We start from the raw sequence: 21,860 nt of genomic DNA, 5'->3' as shown, positions 1-21,860 counted from the left end.
ATGGGCAGTAACCAAGACCTAATGCAGCCAAAAAATTAAAAAAAAAATCACACTAAAATGTGGTGAGTACTATTACAAAGGAATAAAGACTCTGTAAGTAGAAAGGAAAGAGGAACTAGCAATCAAGGTTTCAGGGAAGGTTTGACAAAGGAGATGATATTTAAGCTGGGCCTTAAAGCAGGAATAAAACTTTACAAGTTAAAAGGTGTGCTCAGGCAAAGGGGAAGAGTAGGATCAGAGGCACAGAAGAATAAAAACTGGTGGCACGTTGAGCTGAGAGGTAATAACCTCACCCACCATATGGCTAGAGAAGAGGAATGAAACTGAAATGGTCGATTAGAGCACTATGTTGAACAATGAGAGAGAGTACAAGAGCAAACACATTGGTATCTGTTCTAGGAGCTTTGCAGCAAGGGTCCCCAACCCCCAGGCCACAGACTGGTACTGGTCTGTAGCCTGTTAGGAAACAGGCCACACAGTAGGAGGTGAGCGGCAGGCAATCCAGCGAAGCTTCATCTGTATTTCCAGCTGTTCCCCATCGCTTGCATTACCGCCTGAGCTCCGCCTCCTGTCAGATCAGCGGCTGCATTAGGTTCTCATAGGAGCGCAAACCCTACTGTGAACTGCGCATGCGAGGGATCTAGGTTGTGCGCTCCTTATGAGAATCTAATGTCTATGATCCGAGGTGGAGCTGAGGCAGTGATGCTAGCACTGGGGAGCGGCTGCAAATACAGATTATCAGTAGCAGAGAGGTTTGACTGCACAGAGACCATAATAAACCGTTTGCAGACTCATATCAAAACCCTATCAGTGAGTGGGAAGTGACAATTAAGCTGCATGTGGTGGCAGGTTTTATAGTGGCAAGTGAGTTGATGTACTTCAATTGTACAGCTGCAGCTGGTGGCAGGCTTTAAGTCAGAATCCGACACTTATTTTAGTCCATGAGTGGCCCGCCCATTATTTTATTTACCCCTTCCATCTGCACCTCTTTCCCGCACTGCACACTTGTCTCAGTCACAGTTGTGGTAAGCCCACATGATAACCCTAGCCAAAATGAGTAAAAAACAAATGTCACTAGAGAGCTTCTTTGAAAAGGGGGAAAGACCCAATGATGAAACAACAGAAAACTCTAAGACTACCAACAGAAAGAAAACTGTATTTAAAAGAAAACACCAAGAATCCTACTTAAATTACGGATTCATTGCAACAGGTGATCGACATTCTCCAAACCCACTTTGTATAATATGTGGCTGTAACAGGTTAACCAACGCAGCCATGAAACCTTCAAAACTGCTTTGCCACATGGAGACCAAGCACCCTGCATTAAAAAACAAGCCTTTGGAGTTTTTCAAAAGGAAAAAATGTGAACACGAAAAACAGAAGCAATTGTTGAAGGCCACCACTTCATCAAACGTGTCTGCACTGAGAGCATCGTTCTTAGTGGCTAACCGCATTGCTAAAGCTAAGAAGCCCTTTACTATTGGTGAAGAGTTGATCCTGCCTGCTGCTAAGGACATTTGTCGTGAACTTTTCGGAGGGGCTGCAGTTCAAAAGGTGGCACGTGTTCCTTTTTCAGCTAGCACCATAACTAGACAAACTGATGAAATAGCAGAGGATATTAAGGCACAATTGTTAGACAGGATTAATGAGTCACCGTGGTACACAATCCAGATTGACGAGTCTACCGATGTTGACAACAAGGCAACAATGCTTGTTTTTGTGTGATATATTTTTCAGGAAGATATGCATGAGGATATGTTATGTGCACTTTTGTTGCCAACCAACACCACAGCTGCAGAACTATTCAAGTCTTTGAATGATTACATATCAGGAAAACTGAATGGGTCATTTTGTGTCAGTATATGCATGGGCAGAGCAGCTGCCATGACTGGACGGCCTTCTGGTTTCACTACTCGGGTCAAAGAGGTCGTTTCTGAATGTGAGTCTACGCGCTCTGTCATCCATAGAGAAACACTGGGTAGTGGAAAAATGTCACCTGAGCTTAACAGTGTTTTGCAGGATATCATTAAAATTATCAACCAAAGTAAAGTACACACCCTTAACTCACATTTGTTCGCACAGCTCTGCAAGGAGATGGACGCAGAGCACACACGTCTTCTCTTACACACAGAAGTGAGATGGCTTTCTAAAGGTAGATCACTGGCCAGAGATTCTGAGTTAAGAGAGCTGCTCCAGAAATTTCTTTTAGAAAAACACTCACCACTGGAAGCACATTTCAGTGCCACAGAATGGGTCACAAACTTGCTTACTTGTGTGACATATTCCACCTGCTCAACAAACTCAATCTGTCACTTCAGGGGAGAACGACAGCTCTGTTCAAGTCGGCAGATAAAGTGGCTACATTCAAAGCCAAACTCGAATTATGGGGGCGACGAGTGAACACTGGGATTTTTGACATGTTTCAAACATTGGCAGAGATTTTGAAAGAGACTGAGCCAGGGCTTTCTTTCTCCCAGCTGGTGCATGATCACCTATCTCAGCTTTCAAAAGACTTTTGAGCATTACTTCCCAACCACAAAAGACTCCCAAACTGGGAAGGAATGGATCTGCGACCCATTTGTGAATAAGCCAGGTGAATCGACTTTGTCTGTGCTAAAAGAGGATCAACTGGTTGAGATCGCAAATGACGGTAGCCTTAGAAGTATGTTTGAGACAACTTCACATCTCCATATGTTCTGGATGAAAGCTAAGGCGGAATATCCTGAGACTGCCACAAAAAGCACTGAAAAGGCTGTTTCCATTTCCAACACCCTATCTTTGTGAAGCAGGGTTTTCTGCAGTGATAGCAGCCAAAACGAGATTACAGAGTAGACTGGACATAAGCAATACACTTCGGGTGTCACTGTCTCCCGTCATCCCCAGATGGGACCATCTAGTTGCAAGAAAACAAGCTCAGGGATCCCACTGATTCTGCATTATGTTGAGTTGTATAATTATTTCCTCATATATTATAATGTAATAATAATAGAAATAAAGTACACAATAAATGTAATACACTTGAATCATTCCAAAACCATCCCCCCTAACCCCCTACCCTGGGTCCATGGAAAAACTGTCTTCCACAAAACTGGTCCCTGGTGCCAAAAAGGCTGGGGACTGCTGCTTTACAGTATCAAAGTGGGAGATGATCCTACTTTATTGTGGGAAGTAGCTAAGACAGAAGAATGGTCAGGATGCCAAGAGAGCACCACAAAGGAAGAGATTTTACGCCATACTCAGAAAAGTGAACTGAGGTAAGGGCTAAAACTAGACAGAAAAAGCAGAAAGGACAGGACAGATTTCAACAATACTGAACAAATTATTTTCTCTATATATCTATTATATAAGCTATATATATTGTATCTATTACATAAACTAAGCAGTAGGGATTAACAGTGCGCAAGCAAATAGTCCCTATGATTAAGAAGTACATAGTCTAGTGAGATATCCAAATAAAACAGACAATTATGCTATGACAAGTGTAAATTTAAAAACTATGTAAGATAGACTCTTAAATAAGATTTGATAGGTATGGGGGCTGGGAAGGGGAAGGCTTCCAGAGGAAATAACATCTAAGGTGAGATCTGAAGGATGAGGAGGAGTTGATCAGGCAAAGGAGATGAAGAGGTAGGAATGATTTCAAGAAACATCTCAAAAATAGAAGAAAAAAATGAGAATTTTTCAGGTTTCTAGCTTGAGTGACAATAAATGGTGATGTCACTGAGAAAGGGAAATAAAAGAGACAAGGATAGTGGTCAGGGGAAAATTAGGAAGTCAGGTCCTACTGAACATTCAGATGAAAACACTAGTTGGGCAATGAAAAACACAGGTGTTCAGCTCAGGTGAGAGATCCAGGTATTTGATAAGATTATTTTAAAACCATTGCTTTCCTTTAAGTTAAAAATATTATACTAATTTAATCTGATTTATATAATTAAACCCCTATATAACAAATGTTGAAGGAATCATATAAAAAATTTAAAGAGGGCTTCCCTGGTGGCGCAGTGGTTGAGAGTCCGCCTGCCGATGCAGGGGACACGGGTTCGTGCCCCGGTCCGGGAGGATCCCACATGCCGCAGAGCGGCTGGGCCCGTGAGCCATGGCCGCTGAGCCTGCGCGTCCGGAGCCTGTGTTCCGCAACGGGCGAGGCCACAACGGTGAGAGGCCCGCGTACCGCAAAAAAAAAAAAAAAAAAAAATTTAAAGAAACAAATGACAGAAAGTCATCCTGCCTCAAGCTCCCAATATCCTATATTTTCAACTAGAAACAATTTGGTGAACTAGGGAAGAAAACAATATCTCATTTTCTGACTGATAACAAAGAACATTCTTTACCCAACCAACTCTTGAGGTTATATATAGTTTTTTTTATATCTCCATTGATTTTCAACGCTCAGAACAAATTATTTTTCTAACAAACATTCCTGGGGCTTCACTGGTGGCAGAGTGGTTAAGAATCCGCCTGTCAACGCAGGGGACACGGGTTCAAGCCCTGGTCCGGGAAGAGCCCACATGCCACGGAGCAACTAAGCCCATGCACCACAACTACTGAGTCTGTGCTCTACAGCCCGTGAGCCACAACTACTAAGCCCACATGTCACAACTACTGAAGCCTGTGAGCTTAGAGCCCGCACACCACAACGAAGAGTAGCCCCCGCTCACCGCAACTAGAGAAAGCCCGCATGCAGCAACGAAGACCCAACGCAGCCAAAAGTAAATAAATAAAATAAAATAAACATTCCTTTATTCATTATGCTTTTCCGTGTTTTCCAAATTTTTATGAGTATGTATTATAACCATCACTGAGGGGGAAAAAGCAAATCTTGTAAAGCACCATATTCATTACATTCTCATTACAGTACCATATTATGTACATCGTTTATTTGCAGGTTTGATCCCTGGACTAAAATTAAGTATCTTCATCTGAAAACCAAACAAATAAGAAGGAGCTAATCTTCTGTCAGATGACAATTTAGTAAAAGCCACAAACAAAATCTGTTTAAATTCTTCTTTCCTATTTTGTAGTTACACACGTCACTGCCTGATATATTAATAAAAGATTTAAAGGCTAAAGAGTAATATCATTGCACAGAAAAAATAGTCATTCACAGTAACAAAAGCCAAGGTTTATAACGTAATGTGTTAAAGACTTGGTGGTAGTGACTTAATACAACCATTTACAAAACTGAATTTTAACAACCATAATTTTAGCATGGGTAGATGAGCCTTATTATGACATTACTGAAGTTGACAGATAATGGAAATTTGCCTACACTGTAGATCTCACCTAAAATAAAAGCCTAGGGAAAATATTTTCACAAGTGTCAAGTATAAACGTATTACACATTTATAAAATTTGACTACAATTTAAAACTTAATAAGGTTTTGAAGCACTATGATTTTCTTAATAAGACATCACAAAATGTTAGATTTTTTTTTATGTGTTTAGCTGTAATTCACTATATAAGACTGCCACTAGTACAACTTAACATTATGGTAACTAGAAGTTAGTGAAAGCTCAGTTTATCAAAATTTAACTAATACAGTAAGTCCCTTACATACAAATAAGTTCCATTCCGAGAGCACATTCATAAGTCCAATTTGTTCGTAAGACCAACAAAGTTAGCCTAGGTACCCAACTAACACAATCGGCTATATAGTACTTTACTGTAACAAGTTTATAATACTTTTCACACAAATAATACATAAAAAGCAAAAAAAACCACAAAAAATATAGAAAACATTTTTAATCTTACAGTACAGTACCTTGAAAAGTACAGTAGTACAGTACAACAGCTGGCATACAGGGGCTGTTGGCAGTACCAGCTACATCACTGCTGCTTTTACACTTGCTTCCAGACATCCTGGGCTTGAAATAAAGATACTGTACTACTGTACTCTATAAGTACCGTAAAGTACACAAAAGCACAACCACTTGTAGAGGATGCACACACATGTCAATGTACGCCAGACACGTGAACTAACTTATGTGACTGGACATGTGAACACATGTTCACATCTTTGAAAGTTTGCAACTTGAAGGTTCGTATGTAGGGAACTTACTGTATTACAAGTGTTTGTATCGGCAAGAACATTTTAGGTACGATGCTCTACTTCCTATTAAACTCATTACAAAAACATTTCATAAGTAAAATAACTACTGTTGAAATCAAGCAAGCCCTGGAGTATGTGTCTATTTTCATAGGCTTGAGAGGCACAGATGACAAGTATTTTCAAATCTAGCTACTATTTTTTTTATTTTTTTAAATTAATTTATTAATTTATTTTTGGCTGTGTTGGGTCTTTGTTTCTGTGCGAAGGCTTTCTCTAGTTGCGGCAAGCAGGGCACTCTTCATCGCGGTGTGCAGGCCTCTCACTATTGCGGCCTCTCTTGTTGCGGAGCACAGGCTCCAGACGCGCAGGCTCAGTAGTTGTGGCTCATGGGCCTAGTTGCTCCATGGCATGTGGGATCTTCCCAGACCAGGGCTCGAACCCATGTCCCCTGCATTGGCAGGCAGATTCTCAACCACTGCGCCACCAGGGAAGGCCCAAATCTAGCTACTATTAAATGCACATTTCTCATAAGGCAAGCAAAAATGTTAATGGACCGTTTATAGACCATATGAAATGAAGTCTATACACCATTATAGACTGCGTAATCAAATGTTTACTTTTTTTTCAAACCAAAGTAAAAATGTTCTAAATCTTAATGAAAAGCTGTCTTATATAACAGAAAAAAATGTAGAACTAGAACTATACAACCAGGTTTGGGTGCCAGCCAGCACTTTTGCTGACCTGATGTATGACTTTGATTTTTTTCCCCCATGAGTAAAAAAGAAATTGGATTATGTAATCTCCAAGGGTTTGTTTTCATTTGTTTGCTTTTTGATTCCAATACTAAAAGCTTTATGTAATAGGCAAAGGCCAATTTTTGAGCTGGAAACAGAATTTGGTAGAATTCAGAAGAAGGCAGATAAGTCAAAACTAAATAATCTCGTTTAAAAAGGTGCCAGACTAAGGTTACAGAATGTCGAGACATACTGTTCAAATTGGCAGATGATACTAAGGGCGATCACTGAAATTACTGTGGATTTGAAGCTATACTGCTTTCTATAGACATTTACTCTCAGAATTCATTCCTCCTTCTGGCAGAATTTTCATGTGGGGATACCCCCTCCTCCATGTGGTCTCAGCGGCAAACTAGCCACCCGCCCCCCCGCCCCCGCAGCCCAGGACAGAGCTCATGACAAATCAGCAAACAATACAACCTTGGCCACTGACTGTTTCAGTAGGTAGGGCCATAAACCAGTCCAATCAGATTGAATTTTAGGATTTGTTCAGGAACCGCCACAAGAGAGTAACTCCACTAGATCTGAAATAATAGGTACATGAGACTCAGATATGCAATAACCCCCTTGACAACATAACAGGAAAGCCTATCTGAGAATGGAACCATGCAGTGGAAGTGGAAACAAGAAATGGAGAGAGCAAGAGAACTGATTATATCATTTGAGCCCCAGTACGAAGCTATGCTTTAAGCCATCCCTACCTCTAGGAGGTCTTAGTTTCACAAGTAAATAAATTCACTCTCACTTAGTCTGGGTTGAGTTCTTTCTTGCAACTGAAAAAAATCATAATTAAGTTTCTCTACAATAATCTCAATGTAGTCTCATGGATGAGGAAAGATCTTTCCCAAGTTCTTGCCATATAACCCAGCTAAATCATTTAATCCCCTTATGTCTCAATATCATCAACAAAATAAAGTATCAGCCATTGTCTGCTTTAAAGTGTTGTGAAGGTTAAAAAAAAATGTTTGTGTAAGTAAAATGATATTTAAATCCAATGCCCTGTAGATGGAAAAATGGTCTCACTTTTTTAAAAGTAATTTTAGGAGGTCATTTTTACAATGAGTATTACTATAAAAAGTTTCTAGGGAACAAGGGAATTAGGAAATACCAATAGGACCTGCTGTATTTAGATTCAAATCTAATTGTATTCAAGTCTGTTTCTACACAGTACATGAGTATAAGAAAGAAAATCCAACTCCAGATCAAGCAGTCCTGAGATCAGGTATTAGTTCTATTGATACAGGTTTGTATGACTTTGGGTAAAATAACCTGTCTAAGCATCTTAACTCCATACCTATAAAACAGAACAGTAATATCTATCTCAAGTTACAAGGTTTTTGTGAGGATCAAATGAGATAACAAGTTATGAAAGCTCTTGGCATGGTGTCTGCATTTAACATTCCTTCCATACAATGTATTAAATAATAATTTTTCCCTATTGTTATTCAAGTGTCTGAAGTTGGAGGAAAACTGTATTTCAGGGGAAAGGGAGGGGCAAATTAGGAGTTTGGGACTAACATATACACACTACTCTATTTAAAATAGATAACCAACAAGCACCTACTATATAGCACAGGGAACTACACTCAATATTTTGTAATAACCTATAAGGGAAAAGAATCTGAAAAAGAATAGGTATATATATGTATAACTGAACCACTTTGCTGTACACCTGAAACTGACACAACATTGTAAATCAACTATACTTCAACAAAAATAAATTTTAAAAAAACTTCAAAAACAAAAAGAAAACTGTACTCCATTCATTCCAAGATATATTGATACCTATTTCACTGTCCAAAATCAAATAGTACCTTATAGCTGCTGGAATGCCATTGTTTATTTGGCAGTGGTTTTTTCTTTTTTCAGTGCTACATAATAGTGCATCCTGCAATTAAAGGTTGCCTTAGATTTATGTTTTATTTTTTTAACACATTATTGGAGTATAATTGCTATATAATGGTGTGTTTGTGCGTTATAACAAAGTGAATCAGCCATACATATACATATATTCCCATATATGTATTCTCCTCCCCCTTGTGTCTCCCTCCTACCCTCCCTATCCCACACCTCTAGGTGGTCACAATGCACTGAGCTGATCTCCCTGTGGCTGCTTCCCACTAGCTATCTATTTTACATTTAGTAGTGTATATATGTCCATGCCACTCTCTCACTTCGTCCCAGCTTACCCTTCCCCCTCCCCGTGTCCTCAAGTACATTCTCTATGTCTGCGTCTTTATTCCTGTACTGCTGGTAAGTTCTTCAGAACCCTTTTTTTTTTTTTAGATTCCATATATGTGTGTTAGCATACGGTATTTGTTTTTCTCTTTCTGACTTACTTCACTTTGTATGACAGACTCTAGGGTCCACCCACCTCACTACAAATAACTCAATTTTGTTCTTTTTTATGGCTGAGTAATATTCCATTGTATATATGTGCCACATCTTCTTTATCCATTCATCTGTCAATGGACATTTAGGCTGTTTCCATGTCCTGGCTATTGTAAACTGTGCTGCAGTAAACATTGTGGTACATGTCTCTTTCTGAATTATGGTTTTCTCAGGGTATATGCCCAGTAGCGGGATTGCTGGGTCATATGGTAGTTCTATTTTTAGTTTTTTAAGGAGCCTCCGTATTGTTCTCCATAGTGGTTGTATCAATTTACACTCCTACCAACAGTGCAGGAGGGTTCCCTTTTCTCCACACCCTTTCCAGCATTTACTGTTTCTAGACTTTTTGATAATGGTCATTCTGACTAGTGTTAGGTGATAACCTCATTGTAGTTTTTATTTGCATTTCTCTAATAATTAGTGATGTTGAGCATCTTTTCATGTGCCTCTTGGCCATCTGTATGTCTTCTTCGGTGAAATGCCTATTTAGGTCTTCTGCCCATTTTTTAATTGTATTGTTTGTTTCTTTGATATTGAGCTCCATGAGCTGTTTGTATATATCAGAAATTAATCCTTTGTCTGTTGCTTCGTTTGCAAATATTTTCTCCCATTCTGAGGGTTGTCTTTTTGTCTTGTTTATGGTTTCCTTTGCTGTGCAAAAGGTTTTAAGTTTCATTAGGTCCCATTTGTTTATTTTCATTACTCTAAGAGGTAGGTCAAAAAAGATCTTGCTGTGGTTTATGTCAGAGAGTTTTTCCTATGTTTTCCTCTATGAGTTTTATAGTGTCTGGTCTTACATTTAGGTCTTTAATCCATTTGGAGTTTATTTTTGTGTATGGTGTTAGGTAGTGTTCTAATTTCATTCTTTTACATGTAGCTGTCCAGTTTTCCCAGCACCATTTACTGAAGAGGCTGTCTTTTCTCCATTGTATGTTCTTGCTTCCTGTGTCATAAATTAGGTGACCATATATGCATGGGTTTATCTCTGGGCTTTCTATTTGCCTTAGATTTAATAAGGTACACCAATTCCCATTTTAAGAACCATAGTACTTAACCAAATAAAGTAGTACTTACCCAAGATATACGTTAGAAACAGAAAAGAGTGTGTGCATATTTATCTAATCAGGTATAATTTTACTTTACATACCTCTGTAGGTCAACTATTTCATTGTTAAGGGTATCTAGCTCCTTAATAGCAGAGAAATCTGCGACAGGACTTGATCCTATGATGTTCTAAAAACAAAGAGTTCACAATTATAACATTATTACTATAAAATTGCATGTGACAAAGCATTAAAAATGTTTAAAAGCACTATATGGATACATATTTTATGGTATTACTAACACTTTTAATTCACTTAAGAAAACCCTATCTAGTGCAATTTTACACACACACACACACACACACACACACACACACACAGGCGGTTATATACTAAGACATTTTCCCTTAAACTCTCTAAAAGCTGTTGTTCTATAATATATACCACCACTTGAGATCCCAATGTCTTCATCACGTGATCTTAGCCTGTCTAGAATGTTGCAGTAAAGCAGATATCAGATTTATAAACTAATTCCTCCACTGAAGCATAAATTTCTTGGGGAGGTGAATTGTGATTTATTTGTATTAAATAAATGGTGGTTGATTTTATTTAATTCAACAAGTATTTACTTTTATTAAATACTTTCAGTGTCTACTTAAAGTAAAACCAACCGCTCAGCATGTTCCATACTAAATATTAGTATCACCATACATGAAACTGTCTTATATGACATCCTTTACATATGGTTTTCTTTCAATAATGGAGGTGTCAAAATTAGTCTCTGAATGGTATTTGTGTTTAGAAAACCTAGCTGGGTTTATTCTGGGCTCTGCTGTTTTACTAGCTGCATGATCTTCACTGCAAAACAGGGAAATAATCTCTGCCCTGCCCACTTTAAAAATTAAATAAATATTGCATATGAAGTCCCTCTACAAACTTTATGATATTTTATAAATGTAAGTTATTATTATACTTAACTTCCTCAACAGAATATGCTCTTGAAAGTTGGAAAGGCTCCCAATGACTTGCTTCCACCCTGGCTCAGTCCCCTTTGTGAACCATTTTTGATGCTTTATATAGATGGCTGAAGTCAAGGCAAAAAGATAACTGCTCCTTCAAACATTTGACTTACACCTAATGCTACAACCAAACTGACAAATAACAGGATGATCATCATTAGGAAATGTTAAAACTGAGGCCTAAATATGTAAAACTAAGATATATTGAGGACCTTATTAGCAGAACATAAAACTTAGTATTATACTTATGTTGCTGTGAACTTAAGGTATGTCACCAACTTGCACAACAGAAGAAGAAACCTAAAAGTTCACAGTATCCTATCTGCTCACATTTATATAATGGTTTACAAATTTACTAACTGCTAATCTGAAAACTGGTCTGTAGGTAGGGCAGATATTATTATTAACCCCATTTTAGAGCTAAGGAAACGTATTAAATGACTTGCTTAAAGTTGAACCCAGCTAGCTAATAGGCGATATTGATCAGGAGACTTCTAATCAAATTCAAGTGTTATTTCACATTATGCCCCTTGGCACCTGCACATTAAGATCATTTAGGTAAATGAAACCATTACCCTAAAAGCCAACTTGATAAACAGGTACATCAGTAAAATGTGGCAAATAATTCCTTCTATATTTCTTTATGCTATACTGCATAACCATCCTCATATGTTTTGTTTTGTTTTGACTATCAATACCAAACCTCATCCATTAGGATTCAATTAACGCTATTCTCAATTTTATATTAATTACAGATTTGTACCAAATATGCCTCTTACTATGTTTTACTATTATGTATTTCACTGACACAGACCCATATCATTCTAAAAAGTCAGAAATTTTAAAGTGGGTTTCTGAATGTGACAAGTATTTACTAGGATTTTAACTCTGCCCAAACTTGACTTATGAGCTAATTGAGCCTGGCCAGACAATTTGAAAGGCGAACAAAATGAAAAATTAGCACTTAGTCTCACTTTTATCACCAAGAGTAACTTACATCACATAAGTGCTACTGAGAAATTTGCTGTCAGAGGTGCAAGCAAACCAAGAAACTCAGGACTCCCATACCTGTTCTGTCACTCTAACTCAAAAAAAGTGACTCATATTTGACAGTCTTTCACTATTGAAAATATCATCAAATAAGAAGAGTGAGACAAATAAGTTTCACTTCAAACAAGTTATAAGGTAATACCACAGATGACTCCAGAATGAAGATTAGTGTACTTAGTTGGTACTGGTAAGTGTACTTGTGTCACACTCAATTGCTGACACAAAAATTAAACTCCTGTTCTAGAGCAATAAAATAACATGCAATCAGGAAGCACAGAAAAAGTTCGGCTAACAGTATATAAAGTATAAGAAGGGCATATGAAGAAAAATGTACCATGTCCCCTTCTTGCAAAATATTTTCTCTCATCCTGTTTTGTGTATTACACAAAAATTCCACTTCAGTGATTTCAAGTGGATCAGAGAGCTTAGGGAAGGCAAGTTAAAATGCACACAAGGACCAAGTGACAGACATGTGACAGAAGCATGCTGTTTAGGTATTTTCTCTGCATTAACTTTGAGGCATAAACAACCTCTAATTTCAAAATGTATCTTGTAAACCAAAAACCGTAATGCTAAAAAAGGCATAAAGTAAAGCTCTAACCTTGAGAGAGTAGAGTTAAGAAACTGACAGTACAATAAAGGCGAAAAGCAGAGTGCTGCAGAATGGAAAAAATAGTCCAAACTAGAAAAAACACAGAAAGGAAAGCAACATTCAAAAAAAGGATTAGTCAAAGCTGCAAAAAAATGCAGTTCCAAAAAAATTAGATTATAAAGAGAAGAGAGATTATTTGAAAGACAAAACAAATGCAAATTTTAATTTTTAAGGTTAAAATTTTTGGTTATAGATAAGACAACAGTGATAAAATCCCATTTTAATGAATAATACTGATATCTGACATGGACAAAAGTATCTATGCTCTAGTGAATGGACTTCAGTAAATCTACTTAATTGAAAATTCTGTATAGCAGATGCAACTCTAAGTGCCTACTAATGTTACAGAGACTTCAACGAACAAACAATTTGCTTCAGAAAGTTCTGCTGTATGTGTATTTTGTGTTGGTGGGAGACTCAGTTGGTATAAAATGAAGGCAGCAAGGAAAAAAAGCAGTCTACATAAGTGAAAGAAGATGAAAACAACATAGCGTTCCATAACTGAGATACAGTTAGAGCAGGGGGCATAAATACAAATTTGTAACCTCTGTCTTTCTGGGTGGCATCACTTTTAGCCTTCTCTACAACTTAGGGAACCCATGTCCTACATTAAAATAAATCTCAGAAATTCACAAAATGCTCCCCCCAAAACACTCACAAAGCAGATAAAATCAAGTAGTTACTTAATGTGAAAATACAAATAAAAACTCTTATACATAACTTCTATACTTAGTGGCTATAAATTTCCATTTAGTTGACTCAGGAAAAAAATCCAATTTTGACTGTTACTAGATTTGTTAAAATGGGATTTTTTAAACTTATGTGACAAAATTAATGCAAGACATTCTACTGACATTTTAAAGAGAACTCTCCTATACCAAATATGTGACAACTCCTATATATGTAACTCTGAAGAATCACCACATCCATGGTTACTTTGTAGGTCACAAGATACTTAAAGACACAAAGTATGGAGGGCAAACAGCCACTAGAGCATGCAAGTCCTTTTAAAGCTCTATTATAAGGCCAAGATATTATAAACCACAATATTAGGAAGGGTTTCTAGATGAGAAGAGAAAAATCAAGGTACAGCATTACTGAAACATGTAGTTTTGAAAATTCCCACTGCTGGCCAGAACGAAAAGTAGCTAAAACCTGTTTCTAGCTGTTCAGATATGAAATTCGGTTGTATGCTCAGGAATAGAAGGTCATCTATATGGCAAAAACCACACAGACTTTTCCTCAACAAGTTTTTCTTTTTTCTTTTTATGTAAAATTGACAACAAGCAATCATCATCTCCTAGATTTTGTTTTCAAATCTGTATTGTTTTCTCCAAGAATGAATTATCAAATGAAATGCAATAATTTAATTCTTATAGGTTTCATTTAAAATTTACACTCTAATCATAAAAATTAATTCACAAATCCATGGGGGAAAAACAAGACCACATTTTCCAGTTTTAAGACTGGAAAGTATGGTTGTCATATGTGTAATGAATGGTGGGATAAATGAGCTGTAGCCCAAGGATATCATACAAGGTTTTCCAACATATTTATAGGCACAAATTAAACCGCAAACAGTATACTGCTCTGTTTCTAGCCAGATACATTTTCTCCACTATTCCATACAAATCGATTCTGTCACCTGACACAGCATTTGTTCTTTTCTGTTAATGCATTAAGGTTTTCTTTTAAGTTGTCTTACCTTTTGTAAAGTGGCCCTATCTGATGGTGGAATCATCTCAGGAGTAAGAATGTGAGGAGGATCAATGCCCTTTATTAACTTTTGATTGATTAAGTGGAAAGCCAAGGCAAACTGATCTTTTGAAAGCTTCCCACAGTCCTTTGTGTCACATAACGCCCTGTACAAATAAAATGAACAGCATGTAAATGTCACAATTACCATTCTAAAAATCCAGGGGAAAATTAATATGACTATGTAGCTTTGAAATAATCACCAGTTGAATTAAAAAATAAAGTCATACCAACTTATGGCTAGCCAAAAACTCACTGAAATGTTAGAAGAGAGATATTGGCTAAAATGCTAAGATAAAGAGACTATTCACCTTGGTGCTGAGCAGGGTCCTCTAATTTGGGTTTGCTCTGTGCTTTCTTACCAATTTCCAGAACCGCTACGGAGTAAAAGCTGTGGTGGGCCAAAGAATTCCAACATTCTCTACTCCCAACATTGTCAACATTAAAACATGTTTAAGGGCTTCCCTGGTGGCGCAGTGGTTGAGAGTCCGCCTGCCGATGCAGGGGACATGGGTTTGTGCCCCAGTCCGGGAGGATCCCACATGCCACAGAGCGGCTGGGCCCGTGAGCCATGGCCGCTGAGCCTGTGCGTCCGGAGCCTGTGCTCCGCAACGGGAGAGGCCACAGCAGTGAGAGGCCCGCGTACCGCAAAACAAACAAACAAACAAACAAAAAAAAACCCATGTTAAAAATGAAACCTAAGTTTCAATAAATTTGGTTCATTAGTGGCATTAGAATGATTCTAAAACAAGCAAAATACCCCATGTCGGCTTGTTTCCTACAACTTTTGAAGTAGAAGGATGTTCAGGATCACCGTCAAAGAAAAATAACACCTGCAAATGGAGATCACGTGTGGAGAGAAGGCAGAAATCTGGAAACCTTTACAAAAATCACTTGAAGAGAAACAGCAAATGTTTTATTCTATTTGCTTCCCCCCCCGCCTTTTTTTTTTTTAAGGTCAGCTTTCTAAAGTCCTGGTCTGTTTGATTCATTGAAAACCAATGTGGCCTGATGAAAAGACTATGGGCTACGGTGTCAAAGAAACCTTAAATTCCAGCTTTTCTACTTATTTCTTCTGGTGACATTGGCCATATTTTTTAACCTCTCCAAGCCTTAGTTTCTTCATCTATAAAGTGGAGATTACACCTATCTTGCAAGGTTACTGTGAGAATTAAAGACAAAGTACATCTAAAGTCTGGGCATAATGGCAAACCCATGACAGCTGCCATTTATTCAGCATAGTGCCTAGCCTACGCACTTGAAAGTCTGGGCATAATGGCAAGCCCATGACAGCAGCCATTTATTCAGCATAGTGCCTAGCCTAGGCACTTGAAAGTGGCAGCTATCACTAGTTACATATATTTAATCTTTCCCCGTCTTGGGTTCTTGTTCCTTTTAAGGCGGATCTCCTGTCCTTTGTTCTTTTCTAAGTTCCTCTGTGCAGCTATATGGTTCCACTTCTGATGTTTGCTGCCCCTTGAAAACCTCATGATAACTAACCTCGGTATAGTCAGATGGATTGGCAGCAGGAACACTATAAAAAGCATTTTCATTATATTATCTCATTTAATGTGAAATTCACTAGAGACACTAAAATTTGTCATTTTTTAAGGACCAAGTGTATAGTTCCCACGTAAAGGTGTAAAAGTATACATATACCCTATAGAAAGAATTATACAAGTATACCTTGAAGATTCTGGGTTTGTTTTATATTGTTTAAATTTCAGAATTTTGGATTCTCCCTTAAAAACTGAAGTTTAATTAGTTGATATAAACCAATGCTGGATTTTAACATTCTAATAACCATTAACTGACACCGTCAATCTAATAAAACTATAGGTAACCCATTCTCAAGCTTTTGTCCACTATCCAGAAGAAATCATCAGACTTAAATTTTTCTCTACAAAGAATTCTAAACAAAAACTGTCCTACTTACAAATGCCTAAAAATAAGAATCTACAAAACTAGAGTTGATACAAAACCATATTTGTTTTTAAAATCAACTTAAATAAAGTCTTACCAAATATGGGCTAGTAAGGCAGAAGGTAAACCTGTCTTCAGGAAGATTTCACGGACTTCCAATCCAGACACAAATCCATCCATATCTTTATCAGTTTTCAAGAAGATTTCATCGTATTTAGCTTTTTCTGCAGGGGATACAACCCACTACAGGAAAAAAAATACATATATAGTATTTCCACCAAAATGAAACAAACTTTGAAGTGTCCCTTTTTCAGCCCATGCCAGTAACTTTCACAAATTCTGTGCAATTCTACCCCACTAACTATAGCAACGGTGTGTCACTTCCATCACACCCCAATTGAAATGCTGTGATGAAGAGAAAACTACAGAATAAAAATATAGGTTAGCTACAGGGACTATAGTTAAAGATGCCCATTTTACTTTTTTTAAGTAGTGAGTAAATTCAAGCACAGTTAACTCTTGACTTATGAATGACCACATTAAGACACGTAACTAGGAGAGTCTACATAAACAAAAGATTCAGATAATTCTAAATCTCCATTTTTTTATAGTTTCATTCCCCGTTCTTAATTGTAGCCAAACTGGCTGATCTGCATATTCTGTCATTATTTTCCTTTACTCAACCTAACAAGAAGCAGGTTGTAGGGGAAAAAAAGGCCTTGAACAACCCCAAATTGAAAAATTTGATCCCAAAGAATCAAGAGTTAACTAGAGATTAAACAAACAAAACATCTATTAACTTTGCCAGGGCAAGCATGCCAGATTAACATGGAGTATCTTCTTTCTCCAACTTTAATTCCAGGTAGGTCAAGGCAAAGCCAATGAAACATCCATATGACCTAAGTAAGGCCAAATGCAGGACAGGATTATCTGTCTTCTCTAGGACATCACATTATATAGGTTCAACCAGAGGGAGCTCTGAATTTTTGATCCCTTTGATTGCTCCTTCTATCTTCATCAAGCAATCAACTTAAATGCCATGCATTTTGTTTTTTTTAAAAAGTCCTTTAACACTGATAAATCTATACCTGTCTTAACGGTGCTTTGGTAGGTAAAATGCCTACAGGTGGTAAGGAGTGGTAAGGTTCCTTGGCTGATGTTGAAGAGGGGATCAACCGCACAGAGCCTGATATACTGACCGTTTTCCTCTTAGAAGGTGGCACCAAGGCTGGAGGCAAGGACACTGGCACAGGTTCTTTCTCCAATGCGCAGTATACCAAAAACATGGCCTTCAAAACAGATGAACCAGGGTCATATATATTAAAATCATTTAAAAACATCCACCCATGAACTGATTATTGTTCAACAAAAAAGCATCTTCAAGCTGCCTCAAATCCTTTTATTAAGAAATTAGGCTGGGAAGGAAAGAAAGAGGAAAAGAGGGAGAGATGAAAGGAAGGATGGAGAAAAGGAAATAAATCAAAACTAAGCAACTTTTAGGGAGATATCCCAAGCAGTAAAAACTTAGACACACACCCTTCAAGTAAAGGTCTTGTAATGTCAAAAGAAAACAACCTGGGAAAAAAAATATTTGCAAAGAAAGAATTAACTTCCCTAATATATAAAGAATACTTAGATATTAACAGAAAAAACCCCACAAAATCCAGTAGGAAAATGGGCTAAGAGTATTAACAGATACTTTACAGAAAAGTATATATCACAAATGGCCCATCCTTTAACTTATAAAAATATGCTCACTTTCACTCCCAAGAAAATGGCAAGTTAAAACTACATGAAAATACCATTTTCCTTCTAATGGCAAAAGTCCAAAGTTTCATAACACAATTTGTTAGCTAGACTGGGCAAACAGGCACTCTCGTACATTGCTAGTGAGAGCTCAAACTGGTACCAAGACTACTGAAGGGTATTCTGGTAACATCTACCAAATTATTTATTTCCCTTTTGGCTCAGCAATCTGACATCTGGGAGTCTATCCTCAGATATCCTCTACCTGCCTGCATAGGAAATGCTGTATGAAATAGGTTTTTAATTATAGAATTGTTTGTATCGGCACCCAAGTGCTCATCAGCAAAGACTGTTTAAAAAACTATGGTATACCCGTACAATGAAATACTATCAAACAAACCAACCCCCCACCCGCCCAAGAAAAAGCAAATCCATGGGAAATATTCTGTATCTTAACTGCGGCGGTACCTTCACAGATATATACAATTGTCAAGACTCATCAAATTATATACTTAAATTGAACGCAGTTCATTGTATGCAAAGTAGTCCTTAATAAAGCTGACCAGAAAAAGAATCATGGAGCCCTCTGTGTGAAAAGATATCCAAGATACTATGTTAACATGAAAAAAGTATAGCAGTGATCAGTGTGTATGTATAATAGTAGTGTGTAACCTTTATGGTAAGGGGATAATAATTATTCATATTTGTTTCTGTTTCCATTAAGAAATTCTAGGAGGATAAACAAGAAAGGAAGGATAAATAAAAATATATAGAGTAGGTGTAAATGGAGCAGTTGAGGGCAAGGATGGGACTGACATTTTTTTCCACTGAATATCTTCTTATATTGTACTGATTTCTGAACCATGAGAATGTATCACCTATTAAAATTATTTTTAATTATTAAATACAAAAACCCCCACATACTTTCTATTTCCAAAAGCTTGAAACTCCAGAAAGAAAACAATCTGGCTAGCACATACTTTTAACCAAATTCACAATATATGTAATATTATTAGCTTGGCACTGAGCTAAAAGAAGTGACTAACATGTACATTAAAGGTCAGCATTCCTCTTGCTACAGATGGGAGTCATTTCCTGGAAAAGTGGACACTTGAAGCAAAAAAGCTATGTCAGCCATCTGCTGCCAACAGACAACACAGTTTTTCAAAGTTAAAAAAATATATTACTAAGTTCATGTTGCCTTGAAAATAATTTTCCGGACAAAATTGAAGTCAAAAATTTTTTCACCAAGTAAAATAGAAAAAGTGAACAGTATATGCTGAATTATGATTTTGTTTGTTTTCTTATTATATTGTACTTTATCCTAATCAAAGCATGTCATTGAAACAAATACAGCAGCTAAATCAAATGATGTACAACGCTTGAAACCTGGCCAGCAACTAGTTTTTAAACTGAAATGTACTATGTACTAGCAAATGCATTTGCACAGCTAGAGATAGACACTTAAGTAAGAAGCATTTCATATATCTTTTTGATGATTTCAAGGTAAATGCATCAAAAATAAACCTAAGTTTACTCATGGATAGAGACAGCAGGGAAAGAAGGGACTAGTTTCACTGTTGCAGTCAATTACCACTAGCTGTTCTCTTTCTTTGATTTTTTTTTCATCCTCTATGCTTTTAGGGAGTATTTCTCAAATTTCTGGCCATTAGAATCACCTGGAGGGCTTGTTAAAACACGGGGTTTTGCTTTTGTTTTTGTTTTGCGGTACGCGGGCCTCTCACTGTTGTGGCCTCTCCCGTTGCGGAGCACAGGCTCCGGACGTGCAGGCTCAGCAGCCATGGCTCACGGGCCCAGCCGCTCTGCAGCATGTGGGATCCTTCCGGACCGGGGCACGAACCCGTGTCCCTTGCGTCGGCAGGCGGACTCTCAACCACTGCACCACCAGGGAAGCGCAACACAGGTTTTTGGACACAACCCCAGAGATTCTTTTTCAGTTGGTTTGAGGTACAGCCTGAGAATTTGCATTTCTAATAAGTTAACTGGTGATGTTCACGTTGTTTATGGGAGACCACGCTTTGAGAACCAGTATTTTAGGAGTTTCCTAAGGAGTTTTGTTTGCTCGTTGGTCTACTCAATCAGTTGAACTCCCAGTTTTAATTTCTAATAATAGCAAACTAGGATTAAAGTATCAGATGTTTGTTGTGTTTTCCAAGTAATACAGGTTTCCTTCATCAATTTAGTTCAACAAAACATTTACTGAAAAATTTCTAGCCAGCAGACACTGTGCTAGGCATTACAAATACAGAAGTGATCTCTCATTTTTACAACCCAACAGAAGCAGCAGCAAACACGTAAAAAGTTAATTTCAGTGCAATGTGAACATGTTGAGAAAGAGAGAGAAAGAGAGATGTGTAATAAATCTCCAAGTGCCAAAAACTCTTCACATAATGAGGATCCAACAAATGCTACTGACAAAAATTGAGACCACTTTCAGTCTAAGAACTTACCTGACAGAAAAATTTAAGACTTAGTAAGAATGTAAAAACCAATAGATAGATAGGAAGACAGAATACAAGGTAAAAGGAGCATGAGTCTACCTCTCCAAAGAGTAGAGAAGGATAAGAGGGAAACTATAGTGAAGAAACCTGGCGAACACCACCTTAACCAAGTGATGAAGGTTAACATCACCAGTGAAGGCATGTGGATATCATGTAATCCCCCACCCCTGATAAATGTGACGAGAAAGATATTCTACATCTGTGGTACTCTTTCCAAAAACCCATATCCCCAGTCTAATCATGAGAAAAACATCAGACATACCCAGCTAGTACTCCTAGACAATGTCAAATTAAATTAAAAAAAAAAAACTATCATAGACTAGAGAGACTAAGTAGACATAGCAATTAAATGTAGTGTGGTAGCCTAGAAGGGATCCTGGGGCATAAAGGAAACACTGGTGAAATGCATATAAAGCCTAGAGTTCAATTAACAGTAATGTACCAATGTTGGTTTTAGTTTTGACATATGTACCATGGCAATGTAATATGTTAATAGTAGGGGAAGTGGGGTGAGGGGTACTGAGGAAATCTCTGTACTCTATCTGCAACTTTTCTGTAAATTTAAAACCATTCCAAAATTTACAGTTTATTTTTCAAAAAACAAATAAACAAAAAAACAAAAACAAAAACAGCATGATTGGGACCTCCCTGGTGGCGCAGTGGTTAAGAATCCACCTGCTAATGCAGGGGACATGAGTTCAATCCCTGGTCCGGAAAGATCCCACATGCCATGGAGCAACTAAGCCTGTGTGCCACAACTACTGAGGCTGTGCTCTACAACCTGCTAGCCACAACTACAAAGCCCACACACCGCAACTACTGAAGCCTACGCACCTCTAGGGCTCGCGTGCTACAACCACTGAAGCCTGCACGCCTAAAGCCCGTGCTCCGTAACAAGAGAAGCCACTGCAA

The 21,860-nt window shown here is 37.7% G+C and overlaps 1 protein-coding gene across 1 annotated transcript in view; it reads right to left on the bottom strand.

Annotated features, from left to right (window-relative positions):
* Positions 1 to 21,860, bottom strand: part of EPS15 (epidermal growth factor receptor pathway substrate 15) — a 162,890-nt gene that overhangs the window by 78,810 nt on the left and 62,220 nt on the right. The window contains exons 9-12 of the mRNA XM_081225796.1: positions 17,880 to 17,969; positions 16,778 to 16,923; positions 14,708 to 14,864; positions 10,386 to 10,471 (exon numbers count right to left, since the gene is read on the bottom strand). Coding sequence (XP_081081922.1) covers positions 10,386 to 10,471; positions 14,708 to 14,864; positions 16,778 to 16,923; positions 17,880 to 17,969 — 479 coding nt within the window. The remainder of the gene's footprint in view (positions 1 to 10,385; positions 10,472 to 14,707; positions 14,865 to 16,777; positions 16,924 to 17,879; positions 17,970 to 21,860) is intronic.

The sequence above is a fragment of the Mesoplodon bidens genome, assembly GCF_964165515.1.
Source record: "Mesoplodon bidens genome assembly, chromosome: 2".
Taxonomy (NCBI): Eukaryota; Metazoa; Chordata; class Mammalia; order Artiodactyla; family Ziphiidae; genus Mesoplodon; species Mesoplodon bidens.
This window is presented reverse-complemented; position numbering and strand designations above follow the sequence as displayed.